The sequence below is a fragment of the Phocoena sinus genome, chromosome 11 (genome assembly GCF_008692025.1).
Source record: "Phocoena sinus isolate mPhoSin1 chromosome 11, mPhoSin1.pri, whole genome shotgun sequence".
NCBI classification, from domain to species: Eukaryota; Metazoa; Chordata; class Mammalia; order Artiodactyla; family Phocoenidae; genus Phocoena; species Phocoena sinus.
Genome location: NC_045773.1, coordinates 83,625,576 through 83,650,474, shown reverse-complemented (window position 1 = coordinate 83,650,474; position 24,899 = coordinate 83,625,576). Strand labels below are relative to the sequence as shown.

At 40.5% G+C, this 24,899-nt stretch overlaps 1 protein-coding gene across 4 annotated transcripts in view; it reads left to right on the top strand.

Annotated features, from left to right (window-relative positions):
- CARMIL1 (capping protein regulator and myosin 1 linker 1) overlaps positions 1 to 24,899 on the top strand; it is a 323,730-nt gene that overhangs the window by 129,150 nt on the left and 169,681 nt on the right. For all 4 annotated transcript variants that reach the window (XM_032647357.1, XM_032647356.1, XM_032647355.1 and 1 more), the window contains exons 5-8: positions 8,067 to 8,188; positions 19,965 to 20,062; positions 20,399 to 20,469; positions 20,725 to 20,798. In XM_032647357.1, the coding sequence (XP_032503248.1) occupies positions 8,067 to 8,188; positions 19,965 to 20,062; positions 20,399 to 20,469; positions 20,725 to 20,798 (365 nt within the window). The remainder of the gene's footprint in view (positions 1 to 8,066; positions 8,189 to 19,964; positions 20,063 to 20,398; positions 20,470 to 20,724; positions 20,799 to 24,899) is intronic.

The following is a 24,899-nucleotide window of genomic DNA, read 5'->3' as shown; positions in this document are numbered from 1 at the left end:
TTCAAAGAGTGGAAGTTTTAAATTTTGATGAAGTTCAATTTATCAGTATTTTCTTTTATGCATCGTGCTGGTATCATATTGAATAAATCCTTGATTAACTTAAGGTCACAGATGTTCTATTGTCTTCTAGGAGTTTTATAGCTCTGAGTCATACATTTAGGTCTATGATCCATTTTGAGGTAATTTTTGTGTATAAAGCAATATGTGGATCACTTTTTTCCCCCCATTATGTATAGTATTTTTACTTGTTCAAGTACCATTTGTTTGAAAGACTGTCATTTCCCCAGTGAACTGGCTTTCACTTTTGTTGAAGATCAGTTGTTCACATAAACGTTCGTCTATTTCTGGACTCTGGTCCCTTTAATCCTGTCCCTTTGGTCTATCCTTATGCTGCTCTCACACTGTCTTGATTACTGAGGCTGTTATAGTAAGGCTCGAAATCAGATAGTGTGAGTCCTCTAACTTTGTTCTTTTTCAAAGTTGTTTTAGTGATCCTAGGTTCTTTGCAATTCCATATGAATTTTAGACTCAGCTCAGTTTCTACAAAAAGCCCTGCTGAGATTTTCATTGGGATTATATTAAATCTATACATCAGTTTGGGGCGAATTGACGTCTTTTTTAAAAAATTTTTTTTGCGGTACGCAGGCCTCTCACTGCTGTGGCCTCTCCCGTTGCGGAGCACAGGCTCCGGACGCGCGGGCTCAGTGGCCATGGCTCACGGGCCTAGCCGCTCCGCGGCATGTGGGATCTTCCCGGACCGGGGCACGAACCTGTGTCCCCTGCATTGGCAGGCGTACTCTCAACCACTGCGCCACCAAGGAAGCCCGGAACAGATACTCTTGATTTACGTCTATCTTTGAGAGAAAGCATCATTCTTTTTCCATTAAGTGTGATTTTAGCTGTTGGTTTTCATAGATGCCCTTTATCTGGTTGAGGAAGTTCTCTTTTATTCCTAGTTTGCTGAAAGTTTGTATTAGGAATTATTGTTTTATACGATTATTGTGTGCTTTTCTTTTTTTTTCTTTTGTTAATATGGTAAATTTTATTGATTTTTCAAATATTAAATCAACCTTTCATTCCTGAGATTAACCCCACTTGGTTCTGATGTATTGCTCATTTTATATATTGTTGGATTTCATCTTTTAAAATTTCGTGAAGGAACTTTGCAACTATGTTAATGAGACTTATTGGCTGTAATTCTCTCCCTCTGTCTTTTAAAATGTTTTAATCTGCTTTCTGTATTAGAGCAATCATGGTATCATGGAGTGACTTGGGAATTAGTCCCCCCTCTTTAATTGTTTTTAGAAAATTCTATGTAGTCTTGGTGTTAATTCTTCTTTAAATGTTTGGTTGAATTTCCAGTGAAGTCGTCTGGGCCTGGAGTTCTCTCTTAGGGAAGGTTTTTAACTACAAATTCAGTTTCTTTAATAGATATGGGTACATTCATATTTTTTTTCTTGAGTGAGCTTTGGTAGTTTGTGTCTCCTAAGAAATTTATACATTTCATCTCAGTTGTCATATTTATTGGTATAAAGTTGTTCATAGTATCCACTTGTTATCCTTTAAATATCTGTAGAATATCATTCCTGATATTGATAATTTGGTTCTTCTCTGTTTTCTTTTCCATGTCAGTCTGGCTAGAGGTTTATCAATTCTTTTGATCTTCTCAAAGAACTTTCTTTTCAGTTGCATTAGTTTTTCTCTATTGATTTCATTGATTGTTTTCTATTTCAGTGATTCTTACTCTGATCTTTTTATTTCCTTCCTTCTACTTATGTTTTTTTTGTTTTTAAAACTCTAAAGAAAATGTGTGTGTGTGTGTGTGTGTGTGTGTGTGTGTGTGTGAGAGAGAGAGAGAGAGAGAGAGATGAGAGAGAGAGAGAGAGAGAGAGAGAGTGTGTGTGTAGTTTGCTGATAGCATTCGTAAAAGAAATTGTCAAAATCATCACTTTATGTTGATTGAGATTACATACAAATCCTTGGAACTTTTCCATAGTCCATCTTAGAGCAATGTTTTATCCTATGTTTATCATTCTCCAAGAACTAGCGTTTGGAAGAAAAATTACAGCACCATATATTTGCCCAAATGGGCAAACATATGCAGGAGTGAGTGATAACTCATGAATGATGACATAACCAGGGCATTCTTGATGGTCTTAATTCAGGAATGTTTATGTTTATGATTTCGGGGTTGGGATGGGAATAGAAGGGCGCTATTGAAATGCCAGTGCCAAGGTTATATTCAGAATATGATTAGACTGTGGTATTTAATTATGAGAAAGGATGTTGATATAGCAAGACTAATTTTCCCATGTGGCTGCTGGAACTGCTCTTACCACACTTGTGGTCCTGTCCGTTCAATATGTCCAGCATTCAGAGGAACTGGGTGTAAAGCAATCCACCTTAGTCCCATGGAGCTGTTCTGTGGTTGTAAGTACCACAAAAATAGCTCTACGACATGACCTCAGTTTGACTTTGTCCCATGGTACGGACCTTGGGAATGAAATTACTATATAGTGAAACAGTGGTACTACTTCACAGAGGAGCTAGCAATCCAGACACTTGGAATAGGAGTCGCTTAGTGGTATTCAAAATTTGATGTTTCAAAATTGCCTATGGTGCTTTTTAAAAATACTCATACCTCAGCTATTGGGTTTAAGACAGGCTACAAGGATATATTGTACTACATGGGAAATATAGCCAATATTTTTAATAACTATAAATGGAGTGTAACCTTTAAAAATTGAATAAAAAATCAAAAAGATACTGATATATCCAGCAGCTCCACCCCACCCTGCTGCCACACACACACACACACACACACACACACACACTTACTCACACACACACACACGCACACACTCATGACAGTTAGTCTTCGATATGTCTGGGGTGGGCATTTGATTCTGTTGTGTCCCAGAGGTTGAGAATGAATAACCTGTGTAACCTCAGGACCCTTGATGTCTCTGGTTTTGATTTTTTCTGATGTGAAATCGTAAGGATGATCGTGTCTGCCTGTGGCACTTGCAGTCTAGCCTTGATTAGAACATTTTTTTTCTAATGTTCTCTGGGGTTTATTAACTTCTCTGTCATTGCTATTTTTATCATTATTTAATGACAGTTTGTAAATTCCAATAAAATCCCAGGGGGTATACACAATTCATGGTATATGAGTGAGAGTGAGTGAATGTGTTATTGAGTTTGTGAAGTGTGATTTTACTATTGCTCTTTTCCTCTTTCTTGTGAAAATGGGGGAAACCTTCATCTTACTTTACAAGTCTCCTTGCCATCACACTTTCTGGTTCAAGTTCTCTTGCTGTCACAGTCAATAAATAGAGACCAACAGTTGTATAGTTTTATAGTTATAGAATTTTTGGACCTTTTTTTGTACAACTGAAGTACCTGCTAAAAAATTTTTTTTTAATTATAAGTTAATTATTTGCTACGTCATAGAATGATTTTGGTAAACCACCCCTGGCTGTTTTTGTTAGAAGAAAGAAAAACACTTTACAGATCTGTTGGCTGGGGTTTAGTAAAAAGTGCTTTTCTTGGACTTCCCTGGTGGCGCAGTTGTTAAGAATCTGCCTGCCAATGCAGCGGATAGTGTTTCGATCCCTGGTCCGGGAAGATCCCACATGCCGTGGAGCAAACTAAGCCCATGCGCCACAACTACCGAGCCTGCGCTCTAGAGCCCGTGAGCCACAACTACTGAGCCCACACACCTCAACTACTGAAGCCCCCGTGCTCTAGGGCCCACATGCTGCAACTACTGAGACTGCGTGCTGCAGCTACTGAAGCCCGCGGGCCTAGAGCCCATGCTCTGCAACAAGAGAAGCCACCACAATTAGAAGCCCCACGCACCGCAACAAAGAGTAGGTCCCGCTTGCCGTAACTAGAGAAAGCCGGTGCGCAGCAACGAAGACCCAACGCAGCCCCCCCCCCCCCCCCCCCCCCCCGCCCCAAAGAAAAAACGCCAAACTTAAAGGTTAGTCAGGTGGTTCTACCTTAAAACAAGAGGCAGAGTGGGCTTGGAAACTTGAGTCTTAAATAGGATACTAGGGCTTATATCACTATTATTTTAAATGTGTATTGGTTGTCATGAATTATGTTCTGCTAGGTGTCTCAGCAAAAATTTTTTCAAACATTCTATTTTTCCCCAGCTGAAATAGGAGGGAAAGAGATATTTGAGAGGGAGTTCTTTTTCCTGATGAAATGATTTACTGTGTTGGTCTCACCTCTATCACTTTGTTGTAATTCTTTACATTATGCAAAGGTGGTGACACATTATGCAAAGGTGGTGACATATTATGCAGGGCTGGATGAATGCTTTTATGTGAAGTTGAATTTAAAGGCCTCATTTCTTCCCACCTGTCACCTTTTCTTCTTCCGTGTCATTCTATTCAATCCTGTGAAATTAAGGATGATTAGATGTTAAGATTAAGTGGAATTAGAATAAGCTAATTACTAATTACTCGTACCCAAACTGTGAACTGAATGGATGCACTAGATGTGAAGAAAGAAGAAGTACCTTATATTGAAAAATATAATTACCTGTGGTGGGAAGGTAGGGGGTGGGGTGTGGAACATACATAAGGTGGCTGCATCCCGAAGCATCTGGCTTTTTAAAACATACATTTGCCCAGATAGGTGCATATAAAATATCTGAGCCTAATTTCATAAAGCAGTTTTAGTCTTACTTAAGACACCTCACTGAAGTGTCATATCAGTAAATACCTCCAAGTACAATAATGCTTGCTGCCTTTTTGGGGGTAAATATCTCTTGGACCAGCTTCTACAAGACCGGGGCAATCTTTTGTCTAGAGAATTTCAAAGGCAGTGCCATTAATTCCTTGAGGAATGAATGTGCTGAGAATTAGGATTAAAAAATGTTTTTTATATAGGGAGCCAACTAACTGGTACAAAGGTGGTATGTATTAAATACCTGTTAACAGATTCCCCTAGGGGTAATTACGAAGAAGTAACATTTTAAGGACTCAAATCACTGAAGTCTTTTTCTTTGATCTCATCATTTTGACAAATAGATTGGATTGCTTTTTCTTTTAACATAAACACTCTGAAAGACAGATTATTTTTGTATAATTCAGCTAATCGTAGGACAACCTAAAGCAAATTTAAAAGCTTCTTTGTCAATCCAGTTGGCTAGTCGCACATTAAGGGTAGTGTTTCCCCATGATATTTTTGTACAAATGAAGTAACAGCAGGAGGTAAATGTATAAGGATTTTGGATGCAGTGATCATCAAAAGGATTGAATTGTACATGAATATTTTTGAGATCCAAGAAAATAAATAGTATTTTTTTAAAAAAAGAGTGATTGAAGTCAGTTCTTTTTATTTGGAACGTGTTTATAATCAACCTGTCTTCCCTTTTGTGACCTGCCCTTTTTATCAGGTTGTTTTATACTTATTTGTAAGACTAGCTATATGACCTCAGTTCAGCATTTTGGGACATCTCCAGCAGTTACTATAGGAATGAGTCTCTGCCTAGCATGAACTTTATTACTTTGTTCCCTTTGTATAATCCTTTCCAAGTATCCTGTCTTCTTAGAAAAGTTGAAGCTTTTATAAGCACTTGAGTTTTCTTTTGTTATCAGGCAAAAGGTTTTACCATTTTACTTAAATATCTCATGATGTGTCTTGTTTTTAAAACACATTTTACAAAAAAGTGACTACTGGGTTACCCTCCGGTGCTCACTGAAGGAGGTATTCTTACTTACACTGGATGCTAGGGATATGACAGACTTTGTAAGTCAAGATGAAATCTTGGTAAAAGGAGAACTCACCTGCGAATGTGTCTATTCAGTTTCCATCACCGGGGGTGGGGGTGGGGGTGGGGGTGGTGGTCTGTTTGAATCTGCAGTTTGGCCCTTAGAAACTTGCTTCAGTTTCTGGACATTTCTGACAAACTAAGCACCCTCTACCCTCAGTCTTAAGGTTAAGAGTGTTATTTTAAGGAAGTGCTTCTTAAGAAGCTGGTATTGTATTGGTATCTATCAGCGTGAGTACAGAAGTTTCCCCTTGTCCGCAGTTTCACTTTCTGTGGTTTCAGTTACCTGTGGTCAACTATGGTTGGAAAATGGAAAAATCCAGAAATAAACAATTCAAAAATCTTAAATTTCATGCTGTTCTGAGTAGCATGATGAAATCTTACGCTGTCCTGCCCCTTCCCACCCAGGACTTGAATCATCTCTTCATCCAGCGTTTCCCACCCGTTAGTCATTTAGTAGCCAGCTAGGTTATCAGATCTACTGTTGTGGTATTTCAGTGCTTGTGTTGAAATAACCCTTATTTTACTTAATAATGGCCCCAAAGCACAAGAGTCATGACATGGGCAATTTGGAAGTGCCAAAGAGAAGCCATAAAGTGCTCCCTTTAAGAGAAGAGGTGAAAGTTCTTGATTAATACGGAAGGAAAAAAATTTGTATGCTGAGAATGCTAAGATCTATGGCAAGAACGAATCTTCTATCTGTGAAATTGTGAAGCAGGAAAAGAAATTTGTGCGAGTTTTGCTGTTGCACCTCAAACTGCCGAAGTTATGACCACACAGTGTGATACTGCTTAATTGAGATGAAAAAGGTATTAAAGGAAATCATCAACAAAGTGAAAAGACAACCTACTGAATGGGAGAAAATATTTGCAAATGATATGACCGGTAAGGAGTTAATATCCAACATATATAAACAGCTCATACAACTCAACATCAAAAAAACAAACAACCTGATTAAAAACTGGGCATAAGATGTGAATAGACATTTTTCCGAAGGGGAAATGCAGATGGCAAAAAGGCACGTGAAAAGATGCAAAACATCGTTAATCATCAGGGAAATGCAAATCGAAACAATGAGATACACCTCATACCTGACAGAATGGCTGTCATCAAAAAGAACACAAATAACAAATACTGGCAAGGATGTGGAGAAATGAGAGAACCCGTGTACGTGATTGGTGGGAATGTAAATTGGTGCAGCCCCTGTAGAAAACAGTATGGAGGTTTCTCAAAAAAACTAAAAATATAACTACCTTATGATCAGCAGTTTCAGTCCTGGGTATATATCCTAAAAACCCAAAAACACTAATTTGAAAAGACACATGTACCCCAGTGTTCATAGCAGCGTTTACAATAGCCAAGATATGGAAGCAGCCTAAGTATTCACCAACAGATGAATGGATAAAGAAGATGTGGTTTGTGTGTACACACACACACACACACACACAGAGAGAGAGAGAGAGAGAGAGAGAGAGAGAGAGAGAGGGAGAGAGGGGAATACTACTCAGCCATAAAAAAGAATGAAATTTTGCCTTTTGCGGCAGCATGGTTGGACTTGGAGGGCATCATGCTAAGTGAAATAAATCAGACAGAGAAGGACAAATACTGTGTGATATCACTTATATGTACAATCTCAAAAATACAACAAACTAGCAAATATAACAAAAAAGAAAGACTCACAGATACAGAGAACAAACTAGTGGTTACCAGTGGGGAGAGGGAAGGGGAAGGGGCAATATATGAGCAGGGAATTAAGAGGTACAACTATTAGGTAGAAAATAAGCTACAAGAATATATTGTACAACACAGGAAGGGATATAGCCAATATTTGTATAATAAGTATAAATGGAGTATAAACTTTAAAAATTGTGAATCACTATTTTGTATACCTGTTACTTATATAATATGTACATCAATACTTCAATTACAAAAAATGGAAAAGGCATTAAATTTATACAGTAAGATGTTTTGAGAGAGACCACATTCACATAAATTTTATTATAGTGTATTGTTATAATTGTTCTATTTTATTATTAGTTAATTGTTGTTAATCTCTTAGTATGCCTAATTTATAAATTAAACGATCACAGGCATGTATGTCTAGGGAAAAACAGCATATATAGGGTTCGGTGCTATCCGAGGTTTCAGGCTTCCATTGGGGGTCTTAGAATGTTTCCCCACGGCTAAGGGGGGAATGCCGTATATAGTTTACATTATTTAAAATAAAAAAACCAAAGGGATTGGATTCATTATTAAGCAGTGTCCAACCTGGTTGTTGCAGATGGTTGTGGAAACTGAGAAGTGCAGCATCTCCCTGAAGATGGCATCACCTGAGGATGTGAGTGAGGTGCTGGCGCACATCGGCACCAGCCTGCGGAAGATCTTCCCTGGCTTCTCCCCATTGTGAGTTCTCCCGCGGGAGGGTGAGGAGAGCAGAGACCTGGTCTCTCCCTCAAAATGAAAACAGCCTTCCTCTTGCCCCTTCACTTGGTTCCTCTCTCATACTTTCTTCTTCTCTTAAACATTACATGTTACAACCCTCTCTCAAACCTTTGTGTTTTATGTCTGAGATTTTCTATATGGCTGCTTTTTATTTTTTTTATTTTTTGATTCAATTTTTAAAAACATCTTTATTGGAGTATAATTGCTTTACAATGGTATGTTAGTTTCTGCTTTATAACAAAGTGAATCAGTTATACATATACATATGTTCCCATATCTCTTCCCTCCCTATCCCACCCCTCTAGGTGGTCACAAAGCACCGAGCTGATCTCCCTGTGCTATGCGGCTGCTTCCCACTAGCTTTCTATTTTACGTTTGGTAGTGTATATATGTCTGTGCCACTCTCTCACTTTGTCACAGCTTACCCTTCCCCCTCCCCACATCCTCATGTCCATTCTCAAGTAGGTCTGTGTCTTTATTCCCGTCTTACCCCTAGGTTCTTCATAACATTTTTTTTTTCTCTTAGATTCCATGTATATGTGTTAGCATACGGTATTTGTCTTTCTCTTTCTGACTTACTTCACTCTGTATGACAGACTCTAGGTCCATCCACCTCACTACAAATAACTCAATTTCGTTTCATTTTATGGCTGAGTAATATTCCATTGTATATATGTGCCACATCTTCTTTATCTATTCATCTGTTGATGGACACTTAGGTTGCTTCCATGTCCTGGCTATTGTAAATAGAGCTGTGCTGAACATTGTGGTACATGACTCTTTTTGAATTATGGTTTTCTCAGGGTATATGCCCAGTAGTGGGACTGCTGGGTCATATGGTAGTTCTATTTGTAGTTTTTTAAGGAACCTCCATACTGTTCTCCATAGTGGCTGTACCAATTCACATTCCCACCAGCAGTGCAAGAGTGTTTGCTTTTCTCCACACCCTCTCCAGCATTTATTGTTTCTAGATTTTTTGATGATGGCCATTCTGACTGGTGTGAGATGATATCTCATTGTAGTTTTGATTTGCATTTCTCTGATGATTAGTGATGTTGAGCATTCTTTCATGTGTTTGTTGGCAGTCTGTATATCTTCTTTGGAGAAATGTCTATCTAGGTCTTCTGCCCATTTTTGGATTGGGTTTTTTGTTTTTTTGTTATTGAGCTGCATGAGCTGCTTGTACATTTTGGAGATTAATCCTTTGTCAGTTGCTTCATTTGCAAATATTTTCTCCCATTCTGAGGGTTGTCTTTTGGTCTTGTTTATGGTTTCCTTTGCTGTGCAAAAGCTTTTAAGTTTCATTAGGTCCCATTTGTTTATTTTTGTTTTTATTTCCATTTCTCTAGGAGGTGGGTCAAAAAGGATCTTGCTGTGATCTATGTCATAGAGTGTTCTGCCTATGTTATATGGCTGCTCTTTAAAGAGCTGGAGTGATGAAGGGATTTGGCAATCCTCTGACCTCCACTCTTAAGACTAAAACAGAAGCCTTTTTACTGTAACCTGAGATTTACCCTAGTGTGAATTTTACTCACAGCTATTAGCAGAATGCCAGGAGCTGCATGCTTTGAAATGAAGGCACTGAGTACTAATGAAGAGTAAGAGTGCTTCATTTTCCTTATTTTTTTCTGTTCAGTAAGAGGAACCTTAAAAAGCCAAAACTGAACATCAAAATTAGCCTCTTTCATTTTCCTCTCACGTTTCTGGAATACACATTAAGGATATGAATACATTTTGTCTGTACATGTCCTCATATTTTTTTTTTTGTCAAGCATTTTAAACCAGGATTCTGTGCTTGGGTAACAGAGTTTGAACATAGGGAATGTGTAGCTTGTTGGAAAGGGGGAGTTAAATTGGCTGAGGTGGAAAGGCAGAGAGATCCTTATGTCAGAAAGCTCCCTAAAATAATAGCGCATATTCAGAATACCTTCCTGATGGAAGGAGTTGATACACAGATCAGCAGGAAATCCCTGCTGAGGAGGCCATGAAACCTCCCATAGAGCACAGAGATGGGTAGCTGTGTGCCTTGGTTGGTGGGGGCCGGAGGGGAATTCGGAGACTGTTGTCCTTCATGGAACGACACCCTACACTGCTGCTGCCTGTAAATTAGGAGGCAAAGCAGCAGGAAAACCCGGCCTTCGTGTCTTTCAAAGCTTTTTGGTGAGCGGAAAGTGGCTCCTGGGGGATAGGAGCTTCCCTTCAGTCTCTTCGGCTTCAGGAGACCTGCTTGGTCCTGCTCACAGCTCTTCCCTCCCTTCACACACCACAGTGGAGGGGCTGGCCCCGTGCTTTCTGGCTGTTCAGAAAGGGCTTCCTCCTTCCTGCAGCTGAAGTCACCTTGTGCTGAGGATCCAGGTAGCTGGTTGCAGGGGAGCTAAGTGGTCCCAGCCCCGTCCCAGCGGAGTGGAGGGGGGAGCCGGGGCTCCATCTCCATTCTGAGGTGTCTGAAAGGCCGGCTGTCTCTGGTCTCGTGTGTGTGGAGGGGACGCGAGGGCCGGGATGGGTGTTGGGATGAGGTGAGGCATGGCAATGGGAAAGTACCCAGAGCAAAACAGTCTCAGGAATGCTTTCCATATCATCCTTAGAGCCTCCAGAGAACTGTCCGGGGTAATCATGAGTTAGCAGTAATTATAGAACCCATTTTCCTGAAACCGCACTTGAGTAATGTGACTTTGGACACAGGGTTCCTTCCAGAGTGTCCTTCCTTTCATTCCAAATCAACACCGATGGAATAAGAAAATTATTAAGTACAGCCTTATTCAGCAAGGGCTTATAAGACCCTCAGAGTGATAGAATCTCTGTTTTCTTTAAAAGGCAACTTTGTTTAATACTCTAGGGATTTGTCGTGGCGGGGGAGATTATTGGTTTTATTTTTAGTTTGGATTCTCCCATTTTTTTTTCCTGGAGAAAGTTGTGTACGAAAAGTGCTTTCTCTTTTATCTTCCATTTAACTTCTTGTTAAAATGTTTAGGCAGCAAATATTAAACCACAAGTCTTAAATAAGCAGCTCCATTTCTAGAGAGGCAGTTCCCTCTAGAGAGGTTTCTAAATCCATGACCCTCCACCTCACCCTGATTTTCATTTCTGTCCCCGAGCTGCTTATCAGGCATCTCCACAAGGATGTCCCCACGCACCTCACACTTCGTATGTCCCAAACGGAACTTCTTACTGTTTCCCCTAAAACCTCCCCATATTGGATATTCTATCTCAGTGAGTGGCTTCTTCATTTACATAGTCTCCCGAGTGAAAAGCTGAGCTGCTTTGATTTCTTGTTCCTTACTTGCCCATCTAATTAGTTGCCAAGCTCTTTTGCTTCTGTCTTAATAGCTCTTTGGTCCTTTGTCTTTCTTCTCATTTGCCCAGTGCAGCATCTTTCTAGCTAGTTTCTCTGTCTCTAGTTCTTGCCCTTCCAACTGATCTTCCGTACTGTCACCAGAATTATCTTTCCATAATTCACATAGTCTCTATTCCTTGCCTAAGTTCTTTTTTTTTTTTGCGGTACGCGGGCCTCTCACTGTTGTGGCCTCTCCCGTTGCGAAGCACAGGCCCCGGACGCACAGGCTCAGCGGCCATGGCTCACGGGCCCAGCCGCTCCGCGGCATGTGGGATCCTCCCGGACCGGGGCACGAACCCGTGTCCCCTGCATCGGCAGGCGGACTCTCAACCACTGCGCCACCAGGGAAGCCCCTTGCCTAAGTTCTTTAATGGCTGTCCTTCCTGATAAAATCCAAAATGTGTAGCCTGGCATAGAAAACCACTGCCGTCTTGCCCCATAGTCCAGCCTGTTGTTGAACACATCAGCCTCTTTTATATTTTCATGCCTTTTATATAGGCTTCTAATCCTGACAGACTCCCACTCCAAAAGACATAGCCCAAATATGTGAAGAGTTCCTCATCAGTCAAGAGTTTATGTTTCCATAGAACTTTGTGATTACTGCCTATACTACCACATATCACATCGTGTTATAATTGTTTGTTTATACATTTATACATTCAGTGAGTATTTATTGACTTTCTACTGTATGCTAGGCAGAGTGCTAAGTGTTGGGGCCCAACAGTGAATATGGTCCCTGACCACTTGGAACTTACATTGGGAAGTTGCATTACTTACACCGGGAAAGAAACCCCCTAAAAAAGAAAAATGAGAAACGGTGTAAGATCAGGCTGGAAACATAGGCCCTGGTCAGTTTATATAGAGACTCCTGGTAAAGAGTTTGGAATTTAGTAGAATTCCACTAGGAAGTCAGTGTAAGATTGTAAGTAAGGAAAGACACGGTTCCTTGTATATTTTATGGAAATTATTTTTGCTTCTAGATAGAGTGGGTTGCGAAGGGGAACGAGTAGACGTAGAAAGCTAATTTGGAAATTATCAAAGCTAATTTGAAAGCTGATAGCTAAAGGTAATACTATTAGAGATAAAGATGAGAGCGACAGTAGATGTATTAAGATTTATTTTGGATATAAGACATGATGATGGATTAGGTAGGTAGGTGACAGCAGTGAGGAAAGGGAAGAACCAAGGATGGCTCTTAGGTTTCTGATTTAATAACTTAGTGACTGACACTACTTTTCAGTGAGGTGAAGAGGGCCTAGAGTAGGGTGGGGCAAGTTTTTGGGGCAGAAAAAGTGCCAACCATTTTGTTTTACGCATGCAAAATTTGAAATCTGGGGCATCTAGGTGGGGAAATCAGATAGGCAGTTAGATATGCTTGGAAGAGAGGTCCAAGTCTGGAGATGTAGCAAATGTGAGAGTCATTAGTGTAAAGAGGGTCTTGAATTCATGACTGTTGATAAGATCACCTGGAGAGAGATGTGGACCTAGAAGAGAAAATGTCCCAACACTTAGAGGTCAAGCAAAAGAGGAAGAACCACAAAGGGAGCTGGGTTATTACTCTAGTAGGAAACCAGATTTTTTGGTGGATTCCAGTGGGAAAGCAGAGCCTGGGAGAATTTTCTGGAGGAAGGAGTGGGTGATTGCAGAATGCTACTGGGCATTGAATAAGCCAAGGGCAGAGAGGTTTCCAGTGGACTGGCACCGTGAAGGGCACAGACGACCTTGACCAGAGCAGTTCACGTTTTCTGATTGGGAGAGGCAGACTGCCCTGGCTGTAGGATGAACTCAGATGTGAGAATGTGGATGTGGTATGTGTAGAAAACTAAGTAGAGAAGTTTAGCTATGACGGGTATGAGGAATTTCAGGGAACTTCTGTTTGGTACTCAGAATGGGAGATATTAAAGTATATGACTGTAACAAGGGGAATGACCTAGTAGAAAGAGATTGTTGCTGGAGACATTGGTAATAAACCAGCAATATCCTTGGGAAGGTAAGAGGGGTATAAGACACACCTGACCTTCCTTCTACCCTGGGCGCTGCTTGAGCAAAGGCCAATTTTTTCCCTTAATCTTAAGTCCCTAGCCCTTGGCACATAGTAGATAGTCACCGAGGTTTTGGATGAGCACATACATTTTGTGCTTCCTCTGTGCCTAGTACGTTGTTGGGAGAGGTGCCCTGGGAGTGTATAGAACTTACAAGATGGTAGCTCTGCCCTCAAACCATGGACTCTTGAGCTGAAAGTGATTGGGTGTAAGTGGGCGGTGAGTGAGTGGAGGCTGGCTGTGCAGAGGAGATCTACCTGGAAAGGATGGAGAGAATTTACAGGAAAGGGTAGGGAAAGGAGAGGCAGTCCAAATGAATATACCAACATGGAAGACGGTATAGATTATAATTTAGAAAATGACTGGGCAGAGAATTTAAATAAACATATTTGACTTTCATTTTGCTTTCTTACCCAACATGCACAGTTAGCTTGTCCAAATAAACCCTTAATATTTTGTGACTTGCGTGTTCTGCCTTTACTCGTGAAGTTCCTTAGATTGTATTACATGAAGTTGGCCGGGAAAATGTATAATTCTATTGGTGTTGGTTATTGTGACTAGAGAGAGTGGAAGGAGGAGGTAAACATACCCTTTCTTCTACGTTCCTAGTAGTCAACGCTGTCAGGAAGGGAAATAGATCCTTTACGTAAACAATATAGAACACGCAAAAGAAAACAGGTCCCCGGTAATGTCATATGACCTGCTCATAGTAAGTTGGAGAATATGATACTGTATTTGGAATTCTCAAGCCTTGTTTGAGTCATTTGTCCCATCAAATGTATTACCTGAGCCCGTCGTGGGGCCCTTGGGTCCTTAGCCCTCACCTCCTTCCTTACTCAGGTAGAGCCTGATCGTCGGGGAAAAGTCTGATGAGCAGGTACCAGAAACTGGGTGAATCAGGAGGACAAACACAGCCAGGGCCTCAGTTAACATAATACGTTCTTGAATAACCTAAGGTTGTCTGTATATATTATAAATGAAATGCCAGGACCTGAATTTCTGGTTTTAAATATAATTTTGAAGTAACATCCATGATCAAAATCAAATATATAAAAATAGTATATATCTCTATAAAATATAACCAATCCCCTTGACTATAGTCAAGAGAATGCTGGTAGGGAAAAAAAATGAAGAATTTTAATTAAAATTAAGTTTTTACACCTAGAATCTTCACCTCCCTGCTGCAGGTATGTGTTAGGACGTTTCTCTCTCCCTCTCTTCCCTCACAGAGTGCCATTTCCCTGCCACGCCCCCCCCCCCCCCCCATTAAATAAGGGAAGTTTATTTTAAAATATAGAGAAAATGTAAAGGTTCAAGAAGAAAATTTAAATTTAAAAATCAGATCACCATTAGCATTGTTTTGTCAACGTTCTCATCTTTGCTGTGTGATAGTCACTATCGCTGGAGGCCTCATCTCTAAGGCAGTGATATTGGGAGGAAACTAGGGAAATATTTGTAGCCTAAGTGTTGTTTAATCTGTTTCACAGAGATGCCTGTAATGGCAGTTCCCTTCAGGAAGCTGTATTGTGTTACGGCCTTTAGCTTTTCTAATGCCAAGAACCCTGGCTGTTCTCCAAAACCAAGCTAGATTTTTTTTTTTCATATTAAATTAAATCATTAGGGCGAGTTAGAACTAATTTAGAAAATGTTTACTAGAGAACACAGATGAGTGAAATGTTTCCTGCCATCTAAGAGTTTCTTGTCTAAAGGTAGTGTAAGAAAGTTCCACAGATAATATCATGAAGAGAGTGAAATATCCTCCGATTTCAGAGAAGGGAAAGTTCCATGTAACTTGGGATGTCAAGAAAATAATGTTTGATTTGTGTCTGTTTTCCTCTTTGTTTTGAGAGGTGGGCTTTTGTTGGGGGTGAGCTCCAGGGAGAGTTCTGTGGGGGAAATGGCAGAGGTTGGAGGCTGGAGGCAGAGGCGAGGGCAGGTGCAGCTGTAACTTAACTTGCCTTAGGAGGACAGCAGCCAGCCTAAAGTAGTTAGAATTGGGAGCCTGCAGATATCACTGTGAGACAAAGGTAAGGCACACCTGGAGAGGCCCTGAATAAAAGCCTCTGGGATAGGCAGTAGGGAGCTAGTGAAGGCTTTTGAACTTTAGAATGAAATGACAGCTACACTTAAGGGAGAGTCAGTCTTGTGGCACTGATTTATGAACCTGGGGGAAGAGAGCCTCCAGGTGGAACTAGAAGGTGTCAGATTGTCTGGTTACTTTAGGGGGCGAGACTCTGGGCAAGTTAATGCACTTCTCAATGCCTCAGTGTCCTCCTCTGTAAAATGGGAATAATGATACTCATGCCGTTTTGTGAGGATTAAATTGTGCTGACTGCTTAACAAGTGCTCCACAAGTCTTAAGCTGTATAGCCCGTTGCTGTTCTTACCCAGAGGCCCTGGAATGAAAGCCTCCACTGTTGGAAAGGAAATGGGTGACATCCGTAGGGAATTTATTTGATGTTTATGATTTTTTATTATTATTATATGTTTCTATGTAAGTTGGTTGCATTTCTCTAATTTGATTCTTTGTTGTTAAATGTGGCTCATAATAGCTTTTTAGGTGACAGAACAGTAACCTTCTAACATGATTTTCTTCTAGGCTTTCATCATATTGGATTATTCTTTCACGTATGTGACAATTTGAAAGTTGGCTGGGTATTAGTGTCGGTATGTTAGGACAATACGTCTTTACTACGATGATAAAAATGGAATTGCAAATCCCTTTTCAAGTCGAAAGCCGGTTAAGTATGAAAAGGTGAGGTTATTATAAGTGAAGAGAAGTGGGAAAATAGAAGTTTATGGTTAAACAACAGAAAGGTGCTTTACAGGCTGTGGCACTTTCTATATTTCTCTAAAGCAGTACGTAGCCCTGTGTGGTGTGGTTTACGTCAATAAAACGTGTCCTCTTCTGGCGACAACTGCTATATGGTATAGGATGAGCGCTGGAATCGAATTTTTGATACACCAATTAATTTACCTGGATTAAAATAATTTGCAGATTTTTTTCCCCGCATCAACAGTTTAAGCATGAGATTTGCATAGAGAGCGGGCATGCTTGTCACCGAGTTCACTGTTCTTACCACATACAACTATTTTCTGAGTCTTGTGTAAATTAAATGCACGTAATGTAAATGTAGTTGGTTCAGCTGTAATAGTGCCGCCTGTTAGTGAGTGGCAGGATGTACATATCTGTTTGCTAGGATTTTGGTTTACCTCTTAGGGCACTTATTCTGACAGCGACTCCTTTGTCTGTCTGTGTCTGACACACACGCGCTCTTTTTGTGTGTGTATGTGTGAGCAGGTGCCCTGTGGCGCATACACAGATGGCTCTTTGCTGTTATTTAGCTACAGGCAGAACTCATCTGGGGTAGATTTTTCTCTTCCTCATTGTCTCTGTCTAGTGTTAGAAAACATAAGAAACAGTTGCTGCCTTCTGGAAGTTGAGTTCTTATGACTTTACCTCTTATGTAAATAAATGCACTTGTTTCACGATATGCCTTTAGTTCCTGATACCTAATTTTTTTTCCTTCCTGAAAAAAGAATGATGAAAACTGTTACAGAAGGGGAGCTACTTGGAGAAGCTCAGACTGATACTTTTGAAGGGTGGTTTGAAGTTTAGGGAAAATGCCAGGTGTAACCACCTCACAGCAGGGCCCTGTTCACGTGGATGTCTACACTGGCCTCTCCAGATGATTTCCTCCTACTTCTGAGTGTGACTGTCCAGTGCTGTTTTTGGAGTAAAATTAGGCTCTGGTTTCTGCACCTGCCATAAGGATTAGTTTATTCCTCCCTATAATCCTAGACAGCCACCTTCCTATTCTTAATCCTACCAGCTTCCTGCCTTATTTTCTGTCTGTTTTGGACTAGCTCAACTTCATCCTGTGTGTTATTGAAACAACATGCCCTACAGTTCAGCTGAAATAAAGCAAGAATTTTAGCAGAGAAATGTGATCTCGGATGAAGTCAGACATAAATCCAGCTTGGTGTGTCCAAGGTTTACTTAATTAATCTGTGGAAATGCATCTGCTTCCAACCACTCTGCTCCTTCTTTACATAATATCTGGCTTCGCTGTCTTGTAGCCAGAAAATAATGCCACTGCGATACCAGAACGATGGTATTGAACTGCGATGAACCATTCCGAATTGTGAGATTCTGTAATATCACTTTCATGATGAACATCTTCTTTAACCCACAGTTGTCCCCAAATTAAGCACTTTTAGAATAATGAGAGTTAATCATATGTGTGTTCAGGTAAAATAGAGAAAAGTCATGTTGCATTTGTAGATGTCATGCATTTACACAAGAATTTGAAGGGATCACTGTTATTTGACATCAATTGGTAATACCTGCTTATGCTTCAGTCATAAAAATTATAAAGAAGTAGGAGTATTTTTCAATGCTAGTGGAATGCTTGTATTTAAATGCTTGGGTATGTATTTGAAGTTTTTTTCTAGGAGTAGAACAGGCCAGCCAGGCAACTTGTCAGGCTCTGGCACATTTTATCTGGAATATTCATCCAATCAGAAAGTGGAAATAATTGGCACCATTCTCTTCCAGTACAATACAAGGTGATTGAAATTCATAAGGATAAGCATTATACACATAGCCACAGTGCTTTAAATCATTAAAGAAAGATTAAAACGATGTTCAGTGTGACTTAGTATGTTTATTTCACCACTTTGCACCCAGGGCCTGTCATGGTCCTGGGTGATTTCGACCTGCCAGCAGCCTTCCTCACAGCCCTTGACCCCTCCACCCCGCTTTACCCTTGATGGCCACACCCTACACCTTGTCATCTCCTGGAACGGCTTCTCCTGGGGTGAAATCATCATTTAGTCATCTCTCTCGGACCACAGCCTCTAGTCTTTCACTTTCTCTCCCTTGGTGGTACCCGTACTTGGACTTCTGGGGGGCCTCCAGGCCATGGATCCCTTGGCTTTCCCCTTGTTTCCATCTCCTTCCTGCCTTCCCTTCCTTTCCTGACCGCCAAGCCCCATGGTGTCCATCACTTCAGTGGGGCCCTGTCAGTATCCCCCACTCCTTCTGTCCCCACTGTTTTTCTGGCTCGCCTGCCTGGAAAGCCTGCATCGCTGCAGCAAGCCAACTGCCCTTTCTTCACACACGTTTGGGCTGCTGGGAGCTGTAGGAGAAGATCACACAGCTGTTCAGCTTGGTGCCACCAACAATTCATGATGTTCACTCTCACTGGGCTCTTAACGGTCCCGGGAAGTTCTTTTTAATTTCTCAAGCTATTTTATCTCTTTATTTCCCAAGTTTGCCCCAGGCTTATCCCCCACCCCTGTAGCAGTTTGTTCACAGTGCTATCTGATCATCTTATACTCCCTGTGTAGCCTTTCTGTGGCTCCTCATTGCCCTGAGAATAAAATCCCAACCCCCTTCCTTTGACCTCTGAGGCTCACTGTGACCTGGTTCCCACTTAGCTCCTAGATTCCTGTTATCCCCTCCCTATCACACGTTATTTGCTAACTGATTTGAACTGTGTTCCGTCTCTGGAAAGCACAGGCTCCCTAGGAGTTGTAGTCCAGGGGAAGAGATAGTAAAAGGAACAGCTCTTCCAACATGAAATGCCCAGTCTCTTGATGGACATTTGTACTATTTGTACTATGGAAGGACAGAAGAGGAGGTTTGTACTTTAATTCCTTGAAAATTAGTAATTTATATTTAGTGTACATATAATCTAATAAATTATTATTAGATAAATTAGATAATTTATTGAGTGGAACACACCATTTTCTAACTATTCTAATAAAATCTAATGTTGTGAAAGAACTAAACATGGAGAATATTTATGTTGTTAGATACCTTTAGCTTACAAATGGGCGTTAAATAAAGGGCTTTATTATTAAGTTCCTATAGCTCTCCATCTCCTAGTACTCAAAAAATGGCATTATATTTACCAAAATTGAAGTGATACCCATCTTTTTTTTTTTTGTTTTTTTTTTTGGCTGCGTCGGGTCTTAGTTGTGACACGTGGGATCTTCGCTGAGGCATGCGGGATCTTTTGTTGCAGTGCCTGGGCTTCTCTCTAGTTGTGGTGTGCGGGTTCTAGAGCACATGGGCTCTGTAGTTTCGCGGGCTCTCTAGTTGAGTTGTGTGAGCTCAGTAGTTGCGGCACGCAGGCTTAGTTGCCCCGCGGCACGTGGGATCTTAGTTCCCTGACCAGGGATGGAAGCCGCATCCCCTGCACTGGAAGACGCATTCTTTACCACTGGACCACCAGGGAAGTCCCGAAACCCATGTTTGTTTAAAAAAAAAATGGTGTATCACAAAATAAATTTCTGAGTGCATTTCAGAAAACTTGATTTTTGAAATGTATCGTTGTTTTTGTTGATCTTACAGGAGAATCATGAAAAAAGTCTGCATGGAGCCATCTGAGCGACTGGCCAGTCTCCAGGCTCTGTGGGACAGCCAGACTGTGGCCGAGCAGGGCCCCTGTGGTGAGCATGCATTTTAAAACCAAAAAATAAATGGCTGGATGGCCGCCGTTTTGCCAGGAAGCTAAGTCTATTCCTAGTGTGCTACCGTAAAGGTACAATTACTTTTAAGGTGTAATTAGCACCGCACAGACTTTAGATTGGTGGACAAACATCCTATATTTAAGCTATATTGCATCCTGCTATGTACTTACTGTAGAACAGGGGGGAGAATCTTTGCTGTTTTCCCAAAAGGAGAGAATAATCAGCATTGTCAACATCGGCCATATTTAAGCTTTTAAATTTTAACTTAAAAAACATTTAGTCGAAAACCTGTCACACTTCTATTGTATAATTCAGGTGGATTTTCTCAGATGTATGCCTGTGTTTGTGACTGGCTTGGATTTTCATACAGGGAAGAAGTACAATGGGTAAGTGTATCTGTACGCATGCACACAACACACTTCCTCACACACACACCTGGAGGATATTCCAGTATTTGACTGGCTTATTTCGCTCTCTCTCTCTCCCCCCCCCCCCCCCCCCATTCATTGCTTGCTTAACATCTTCCTTCCTCAGATTACATAAAAATCTGCCTGTGTCATTGTCTGATTCTCTTTGCATCTCTCTTGCTTCCCTGATCCTCTACGGGGACTGTTTATATGACTGAATTATGTTTCAAATAGGATGTGGATACAATTTATCTGACACAAGACACCAGGGAATTGAATTTACAAGACTTCAGTCATCTTGACCACAGGTAAGCTTCTTTCTTTCCTTTCTTTCACTTCTGATTTTGCTTTCAGAGCTGCCCTTGTCTGTCGGTACTTATAAGTGTACATTATCTCCAGAGAATCCTTTTTTTATAAGGGAATCAGGAGAGCCTAAGAATCTCTAGATTTTGCCTTTTAAGTAAGAGTTTCCAGTGTGTTTATCACTACGACTGGTTTGGGATGGGGGTGCATGAGTGTACCTCAAGTCCAGGATTTACACTTACAAACTGTGGAAACAATTTAATTCTTAAGTTCTTATGCCAGCCCACAAATCTATATAATCTACCCTGTATATAAAATACAGTACTATTTTGCCTAATTGCCATTTAGAACATTTTTCTATAAGGGAACTTTATGCTAAAATCCTAACAAATGACTTTGAGTTTACAGTTCCTTTATTGGGGATGGCTAGGGTTTATATGCATATATTGGTGGAAATCAGTTTGCCAATATCTACCTTATGATAGTGATAATAAAACACTGAAGCCTGTTACAAGTTATTTGAGAGACTTGTAGGTTTTAAGATGTCGACTTTACTATATGTAGGGCTGTGGCTTGTGTGATCAGGCCCCGGAGAAGAAACTTCGTTCCGTTCCCCTTCTCTCTGTAAGAGCAGACCTAGCAAAGTGATTCTGATACCTGACAAAGCTGAGCATTGCAACCCCCATCTCACCCCACCCCCCTGCCCCTGGCAAGTCTTTCTGGTCATCTATCCCGGCCTATCTCCTCAACCCTGGAGATGCTGCTACTTATTTTAGGTGGGGAGATATGATAGCTCCATCGCAATGAATCTCAGCTTGAGAAATCTTTTCTCTCTGGAATGCAGAGAGAGAAACCTGAGATTCCAGGTGTACCTTTCATGCCATTTGGACGATTGGAATTGTAGAGAGGATGGTTGCCTCTTTTTACCACCAGCATCTTGCCCCCAAAATACCATTTCAGATTATTTTTCCACTTACCTGGCAGGGAGTCCAGAATTGTAGCAGAGTCCCCAAAGAGTTCTGGCCAACTGAATTGAGCAAAGAAAAAGTGTGCTGGATGGATATGGCCTTTGTGCACAGCCTGGGTCTATGGTGGATGGTGAAGCAGGCTCAGCTATGTCTGTAGATGTGGCTAAAGCCTAAAGCCCCCAGTTCTCAAGCTCAGATTTGATTCCTTTTTGTGGAACAGGCAGTTTTCTCTTGCTTAGAGACGTTCTCCCTCTTCCTACATTTGAGGGAATGTCATACTCCCGTTTAGGGAAGATGTTTCCTGTGTAGATCATGAAAAAGTGCACTGAGAAACATAAAGGGAAGATATTTTATTTTTTGTAAATATTTTTCAATAAAAACAGAAAATTGTGTGTAGGATAAGATAGGAGTAGGTAGGCCTACAGTATCCAGTCTCAATGTTTTGGGTCCCAGGATCTCTTTATATTCTTAAAAATGGTTGCATTGTTCAAGTGGGTTTTATCTTTTGGTATTTATCATATTGGAAATTAAAACCAAAAAAAGTTTATTAAGTCCGTTAAAAATAATGTTAGTAAACCTATTACAGGCTAATATAGATACCTTTTTTTTTTTTTTTTTTTGCGGTACGTGGGCCTCTTACTGTTGTGACCTCTCCCGTTGCGGAGCGCACAGGCTCAGCGGCCATGGCTCACGGGCCCAGCTGCTCTGCGGCATGTGGGATCCTCCCGGACCAGGGCACGAACCTGTGTCCCCTGCATCGGCAGGTGGACCGTCAACCACTGCGCCACCAGGGAAGCCCTATATACCATTTTTATAAAAAATAACTATTTTCCAAAACAAAAATCAGTCAGCAAGAAAAGTGGCATTAGTTTACGTTTTGGGCAGATCACTTTGTTTTTTCTTTTTTTAACATCTTTATTAGAGTATAATTGCTTTAAAATGGTGTGTCAGTTTCTGCTTTATAACAAAGTGAATCAGTTATACGTATACATATGTCCCCATATCTCTTCCCTCTTGCATCTCCCTCCCTCCCACCCTCCCTATCCCACCCCTCTAGGTGGTCACAAAGCACCGAGCTGATCTCCCTGTGCTATGCGGCTGCTTCCCACTAGCTAGCTATTTTGGTAGTGTATATATGTCCGTGCCACTCTCTTACTTTGTCCCAGCTTACCCTTCCTCCTCCCCGTATCCTCAAGTTTGTTTCTTGTTTCTTAAGGTAGGCTTGTATAGCTATAAACTTCCCTCTTAGAACTGCTTTTGCTGCATCCCATAGGTTTTGGGTAGTTGTGTTTTCATTGTCATTTGTTTCTAGGTATTTTTTGATTTCCTCTTTGATTTCTTCAGTGATCTCTTGGTTATTAAGTAGTGTGTTGTTTATCCTCCATGTTTTTGTATTTCTTACAGATTTTTTCCTGTAACTGATATCTAGTCTCATAGCGTTGTGGTCAGAAAAGATACTTGATACGATTTCAATTTTCTTAAATTTACCAAGGCTTGATTTGTGACCCAAGGTATGATCTATTCTGGTGAATATTCCATGAGCACTTGTGAAGAATGTGTATTCTGTTGTTTTTGGATGGAATGTCTTATAAATATCAATTAAGTCCATCTTGTTTAATGTATCATTTAAAGCTTGTGTTTCCTTATTTATTTTCATTTTGCAAGATCTGTCCATTGGTGAAAGTGGGGTGTTAAAGTCCCCTACTATGATTGTGTTACTGTCGATTTCCCCTTTTATGGTTGTTAGTATTTGCCTTATGTATTGATGTGCTCCTATGTTAGGTGCATAAATATTTACAATTGTTATATCTTCTTCTTGGATCAATCCCTTGATCATTATGTAGTGTCCTTCTTTGCCTCTTGTAATAGTCTTTGTCTTAAAGTCTATTTTGTCTGATATGAGAATTGCTACTCCAGCTTTCTTTTGATTTCCATTTGCATGGAATATCTTTTTCCATCCCCTCACTTTCAATCTGTATGTGTCCCTAGGTCTGAAATGTGTCTCTTGTAGACAGCATATATACAGCTCTTGTTTTTGTATCCATTCAGCCAGTCTGTTTGTTTTGGTTGGAGCATTTAATCCATTTCCATTTAAGGTAATTATTGATATGTATGTTCCTATTACCATTTTCTTAATTGTTTTGGGTTTATTATTGTAGGTCTTTTCCTTCTCTTGTGCTTTCTGCCTAGAGAAGTTCCTTTAGCATTTGTTGTAAAGCTGGTTGGGTGGTGCTGAATTCTCTTAGCTTTTGCTTGTCTGTAAAGCTTTTAATTTCTCCGTCAAATCTGAATGAGATCCTTTCTGGGTAGAGTAATCTTGGTTATAGGTTTTTCTCTTTCATCACGTTAAATATGTCCTGCCACTCACTTCTGGCTTGCAGACTTTCTGCTGGAAGGTCAGCTGTTAACCTTATGGGGATTCCCTTATGTGTTACTTGTTCTTTTTCCCTTGCTGCTTTTAATATTTGTTCTTTGTATTTTTTGATAGTTTGAATAATATGTGTTTTGGCGTGTTTCTCCTTGGATTTTTCTTATATGGGACTCTCTGTGCTTCCTGGACTTGATTAACTTAGGGAAGTTTTCAACTATGATCTCTTCAGATATTTTCTCAGTCCCTTTCTTTTTCTCTTCTTCTTATGGGACCCCTATTATTTGAATGTTGGTGCATTTAATGTTGTCCCAGAGGACTCTGAGACTGTCCTCTATTCTTTCCATTCTTTTTTCTTAATCTGCTCTGCAGTAGTTATTTCCACTATTTTATCTTCCAGGTCACTTATCCGTTCTTTTGCCTCAGTTATTCTGCTATTGATCCCGTCTAGAGTATTTTCATTTCATTTATTGTGTTGTTCATCGTTGTTTGTTTCATCTTTAGTTCTTCTAGGTCCTTGTTAAATGTTTCTTGCATTTTGTCTGTTCTATTTCCAAGATTTTGGATCATCTTTACTATCATTATTCTGAATTCTTTTTCAGGTAGACTGCCTATTTCCTCTTCATTTGTTAGGTCTGGTGGGTTTTTATCTTGCTCCTTCATCTGCTGTGTGTTTCTCTGTCTTCTCATTTTGCTTAACTTACTGTGTTTGGAGTCTCCTTTTCGCAGGCTGTAGGTTTGTAGTTTCTCTTGTTTTTGGTGTCTGTCTC